This window comes from Hyla sarda, chromosome 11, assembly GCF_029499605.1.
Source record: "Hyla sarda isolate aHylSar1 chromosome 11, aHylSar1.hap1, whole genome shotgun sequence".
In the NCBI taxonomy this organism is placed as follows: Eukaryota; Metazoa; Chordata; class Amphibia; order Anura; family Hylidae; genus Hyla; species Hyla sarda.
This window is the reverse complement of record NC_079199.1, coordinates 104,966,197-104,972,196: the sequence shown is the minus strand read 5'-3', so window position 1 is coordinate 104,972,196 and position 6,000 is coordinate 104,966,197. Positions and strand designations below refer to the sequence as shown.

Sequence of the window (6,000 nt, the reverse complement as noted above, 5' to 3'; positions counted from 1 at the left end):
TTCTCTATAGAGATCTGGATCCATCTGACCAGGCCATGTTTCTCTATAGAGATCTGGATCCATCTGACCAGGTCATGTTTCTCTATAGAGATCTGGACGGCTGCAGATCTATGAGACAGCGGGGAAGACATCATGTGATGATGTGAGTTCCCATATAATTGTAAATAGGTCTGCTGGGAGCCCCATTTATTTTTCATTCCTTCAAGGTCCCATACACCTCATTCTCCATAGACACTTATGTAGCGGCATCATATACACCCTCCCTTCTATACGCTCCCTGCGCTCCGGACGCCGTAGTCTTCATGTTTTATTACATTATTTTTACTTTGTGATCTAACAAAGATTTGATACTTTTTTTTGCAATAATCTTGCATCTAATGCATTACTGTAGGTTTATATTCAACAGGACCGAACTGCAATACCACACACAACCTAACAGGGCGCTGTTTTTGTAAAAAAAAAATTTGCTCTAAATGTTCCCCAACCTGTGGCAGTACTACAATCCCATCATGCAGATCGTGTTGGGAGCTGTAGTGTTGCAACAAAAGAGACGCAGATTGAAGGAGGAATCTACACATTTGGCAACTGGCCCCAAGTCAGTGTTTCCCAATCAAGGTGCTTCCAGCTATTGCAAAACTAAAACTCCCAGAATGCACCCTGGTTGGGAGACACTGTCTTAGAGACATGTTAAAAGTTCTGATCCCGATGCATTTCTTTCCCATAAAGTAGATTCCTCAGGGGACATGAACCTTCACCACAACAGCAGTCTGATGGAATGTATAACAATTAGGGTACAAGGAAACAACGAGAAAGTATGATGCATGCACTACGCATATGGCGTCACATTATCTGCTTCGTTTTCATGTGCGCTAGTTGTTACATATACCATCAGACTGCTGTCCCCTGAAGAAACTACTGTATGGGAAAGAAATGCATCAGAATCAAAACTTTTGACATGTCCTTCAGATGGTGTCTCCCAACCAGGGCGCTTCCAGCTGTTGCAAAACTACAACTCTGAACAAGGCCTGGACAACCTTAAGCTGTCCTTATTGTTACATATACCATCAGACTGGGGTAAAGGTTCATGTCTCCCTGAGGAATCTACTGTATGGGAAAGAAATGCGTAGGGGTCAAAACTTTTAACATGTCTCTAAGACAGTGTTTTCCAACCAGGGTGACTACAGCTGTTGCAAAACTACAACTCCCAGCATGCCCAGACAGCTGTTGGTTGTCCTGGAATGCTGGGAGTTGTAGTTGTGCAACAGGTTGGCAATCACAGGGCTATAGTGTTTCCCAACTAGTGTGACTCCAGCTTTTGCAAAAATACAACCCCCAGCATGCCCGGACACCCTGTCTCAAAAGACATGTCAAAAGTTCTGATCCCGACGTATTTCTTTCCCATACAGTAGATTCCTCAGGGAACATGAACTTCAGTTGTTCCATACACCATCAGACTGCTGTCCCCTGAAGAATGTACTTTATGGTAAAGAAAGGTGTTGGGATCAAAACTTTTGACATGTCTCTCAGATGGTGTCTCCCCTAACAGTTGTTGCTAAACTACAACTCCCAGCATGCCCGGACAGCCAAAGGCTGTCCGGGCATGCTGGGAGTTGTAGTTTTGCAACAGCTGAAAGCACAGACCTAAGTGGTAAGAAATAAGATGTCGCGTCTTCAGTCTATCCTCGCGCTGTAACCTTTGCTGGATGACTAATTCCTAAATGCAGCGAGTTCGGATATTCCCTTGATTACTGTGTGAAGATGAAGATGTCACGTATCCCCCCCACCCCCCCATCAGGAGCAGAATCCGAGCTCCAGCCAGCGATCCCCCCAAGGATTTACACTACAATGACCTGATCTCACATGTTCTGCGGGGGCTTCTGAAGACGGCGACATTCCTCTACCAGATCTCCGCTCACGGAATCCTACAAGACAATAAGACCCCATAATCTGGAATAATAAGACGTATGATAAAAACCCTGAGCAAGGAGAAACCCCGATCCAGAAAACGTGTTCTAGGTCAGGAGGTGCTGAGATGTCCCCTAACCAAGGAGACCCCCAGTCTGGAGAACGCGTTCTAGGTCAGAAGGTGCTGAGATGTCCCCTAACCAAGGAGACCCCCAGTCTGGAGAACGTGTTCTAGGTCAGGAGGTGCTGAGATGTCCCCTAACCAAGGAGACCCCCAGTCTGGAGAACGCGTTCTAGGTCAGAAGGTGCTGAGATGTCCCCTAACCAAGGAGACCCCCAGTCTGGAGAATGTGTTCTAGGTCAGGAGGTGCTGAGATGTCCCCTAACCAAGGAGACCCCCAGTCTGGAGAACGTGTTCTAGGTCAGGAGGTGCTGAGCTGTCCCTCTCCAGTGACATCAAAGAGGGGTCCAGGAGCAGACACGCTGTCGGGATCGGGGGTCCCCCATGTGTGTCCCTGTACCTCTGAAATCAATGGGGCCGTAATGTGTGCACCGTGTGCATCTGCTCAGAGCAATCTCTACAGAATGGGACATTGAAAAAAAAGACAAAAAAATACACGCCATTTCGTAAATTTTGGGGGCTTCGGTTTCGACGCCGTGCACTTTAAAGATAACGTGTAATTTTTACTGTATTCTGTAGGTCCATACAATCAAATCAATCCCCACATTATATAGGTTGTTTTATTTTACTTTAAAAAAAAATTATAAGTTTCTGTACGAAAATTTTTATTCTCAAAAGCCTCCTCTTCTGACCCCTATAAAACACTTATTTTTCCCTATATTTTTGTCATTTTTAGTTTTTATCTCGACCATTTTTGTTTTGATGGGACTTCTCGATCACTTTGTATTCATTTGTTTAATATACACACAGCGATAACATGTTTGTTTTTGTTTCCATTATTTTATCTTTAAAAAAAAAAAAATGGGATAGGTGGGTGATTTTTAGCCCCCCATAGGAGGTTTGGGGTGGGATGGGTTCTGATCTCTGAGGAAGTCGGGTGTAGCCAGAGACGCGCTCACCTTCCCTGCTGGATCTCTCGTCCTAGCACCGTGATAGTGAAGAATTTGATCAGATTTGAATAAATCACCCTCATTCTCTTCAGGAGACTGGGAAAGCTGGGGAAGAACCATGAGCCCTGCACTGTGTACTGCTTGCCACCCAGCATTCCCAGTCTGCTGAAGAGCTCTAATATGACTGCTTTACCAGATAAATACTCTTCAGCAGACTGGGAAAGCAGGGTGGTACGCAGTACAGGCCTTGTAGTACTCCCCCAGCTTTCCAAGTCTGCTTAAGAGCTCTAATATGACCGCTTTACCAGACAAATATTCTCTTCAGCAGACTGGGAAAGCAGGGTGCCACTCAGTATACAGTGCAGGGCTCATAGTACTTCTCCAGCTTTCCCAGTCTGCTGAAGAGCTTTAATATGGCTGCTTTACCAGATATTCTCTTTAAGAGACTAGAAAAGCTTGATGGCACACAGTACAGGCCTTGTATTACTCCCCTTAACATTCCCAGTCTGCTGAAGAGCTCCAATATGGCCACTGTACCAGACAAATATTCTCTTCAGCAGACTGGGAAAGCAGGGTGGTACGCAGTACAGGCCTCATAGAGCTCTTAAGCAGACTGGGAAAGCTGGAGGAGTACTATGAGCCCTGCACTGTATACGGAGTACCACCCTGCTTTCCCAGTCTGCTGAAGAGAATATTTGTCTGGTCATATTAGAGCTCTTAAGCAGACTTGGAAAGCTGGGGGAGTACTAATATGACCGCTTTACCAGACAAATATTCTCTTCAGCAGACTGGGAAAGCAGGGTGGTACTCCGTACACAGTGCAGGGCTCATAGTACTCCTCCAGCTTTCTCAGTCTGATGTACTCCAATATGGCCGCTTTACCAGATATTCTCTTCAGCAGACTGGAAAAGCTGGGTTGCATGCAGTGCACAGTGCAAGGCTCAGTACTCCCCCAGCTTTCCCAGTCTGCTGATGAACTCCAATATGGCCCCTTTACCAGACAAAAATTATCTTCAGGAGACTGGGAAAGCTGGATAGCATGCAGTTAGACGGTTTTCTTCTGACCTGTCTATAATGGAGAACAGAAGACGCCGGAAACACTAAGTCAATTTATTACATGAACGGATCCGGACAAATTCAAATATCAATGTAACAACCAGAAAATAAAATGTATCACCGTAACATTCAATCAGTCATCCTGAAAAGAAACGAATACAGAGGGCAACTACATACTGTGCGCAAAACAAGAAGGAGGTCCAAGGGGTGCGGGATCAGTCGTCCTTAGGATACGGACAGAACTTCAGGATGTGTCGCTGCCGAATAAATACACAAAAAGGTGAGAACCGGACAATGAGGAAACAAAAACTCAACCAGTGTGCCTCCAGCTGTTGCAAAACTACAACTCCCAGCATGCCCGGACAGCCGAAGGCTGTCCGGGCATGCTGGGTGTTGTAGTTTCACAACATCTGGAGGCACCCTGCTTGGGAAACATTGTCTTAGAGACATGTAAAAAGTTTTGATCCCGACACATTTCTTTCCCATACAGTAGATTCCTCAGGGGACATGAACCTTCACCACAACAGCAGTCTGATAATAAATGTAACAATTAAGTTAACAATAAGATAATGTAATGTAACCATCATACTGCCTCATTGTTTCCTTGTACCCCAATTGTTATGTATTCCAACAATTGTATTTGCTGTTGTGGCAAAGGTTCATGTCCCCTGAGGAATCTACTGTGTGGGAAAGAAGTGTGTCGGAATCAAAAATTTTGGCATGTACAACTCCCAGCATGCGTGGACAGGAACGGCCCAAAGCAAGAACAAATTCCAGCAGCAAACTTCTCCTGCTCTGGACAGTTCCTGACACGGACAGAGGTGTCAGCAGAGAGCACTGTGGTCATACTGAAAAAAACTAAACAACTTCATGTGGAGCATACAGCAGCTGATAAGTACTGGAAGGATTAAGATTCTTATATAGAAGTAATTAACAAATCTGTAGAACTTTCTGCCACTGGTTGATTGGAAAACATTTTTTTTTCTTACTGAGTGCCCCTTTAAGCAGTGTGAATGGGCCCTAAGGGAGTATGTATACAACTACAGACATCACAATTACCTGTCTAGTGCAAGTGCCACAGACCCGCCCCCTGAAGACGGTTCCCACCAACTCATCCACGTCACTTCCTAAAAAAAAATAATAATAGGGGGACGCTAGTCAGACGCAGACACTTTGTACACGAAAGAGATGGGAACAGATGCGTCGTGTCACCTTCTAGCAGAAGAAACGGTAGAGCCATGGGGGGAACGCTCCAGTACTGGTCATCATCCAGGGGCCGCAGAGTGCTGATGGGGACCACGTTCGTCACTCCGTAATCCACAAAGAAGACCACGGCAAGGCCTGCCGCCACGTCAGCCACCCAACACCTGCAAAGCCAGCAAAGAGCAAGGTTACATGATGATGAATAGGAAAGGGAATTGGGTATGAATACTTTACAGAGCTTTATAGGGGTTATCCAGGAATAGAAAAACAGAGCCAATTTCTTCTAAAACACCACCACCACTCCCTCCTGTCCTCAGGTTGTGTGTGGAATTACAACTTGACAGATATATGAAGGGGCAAGTGTCAAAGAGGTGTTCCCAAGCTCCTTAAGTGCCGAGGGCTTGAATGCCTCTTTCCTCTTCCGTCCCTGCTTGATTAACCTGGAAGCCGAGCCCTGTTTCCTAATTTTATTTGTGCTCTACACATACTAATTGTGTCAAGGTGTAAGATTTGGAAACAGGGCTTGGCTTCCAGCTGTCAATCAAACAGGAACAGTGATATAAGAGTCCAGTCCCTCAGCACTTCAGGGACTTGGAAACGCCTCTTTAACCCTTGGCACCAAAAAAATAAAATAATTAGATAGAGAATATATATATATATATATATATATATATATATATATATATACACTCTATCTCAAAAGGTCCCAAGTCTTAAAGAGGTACTCCCGAGTCCCTGAAGTGCTGAGGACTAGCAAGCCTCCTC

General features: G+C 45.2%; 1 protein-coding gene across 6 annotated transcripts in view; it reads right to left on the bottom strand.

Moving 5' to 3' along the window:
- Positions 1 to 4,051: 4,051 nt before the first annotated feature.
- The window catches only part of TDRD10 (tudor domain containing 10), a 51,863-nt gene continuing 49,914 nt past the window's right edge, over positions 4,052 to 6,000 (bottom strand). For 2 of the 6 annotated variants that reach the window (XM_056545898.1, XM_056545899.1), the window contains exons 18-20: positions 5,245 to 5,399; positions 5,092 to 5,159; positions 4,055 to 4,289 (exon numbers count right to left, since the gene is read on the bottom strand). In XM_056545898.1, the coding sequence (XP_056401873.1) occupies positions 4,248 to 4,289; positions 5,092 to 5,159; positions 5,245 to 5,399 (265 nt within the window). In that variant the 3' untranslated portion in view covers positions 4,055 to 4,247. Of the gene's footprint in view, positions 4,290 to 5,091; positions 5,160 to 5,244; positions 5,400 to 6,000 lie in introns of all 6 variants that reach the window. The other 4 variants (XM_056545902.1, XM_056545901.1, XM_056545900.1 and 1 more) reach the window with 4 other exon arrangements.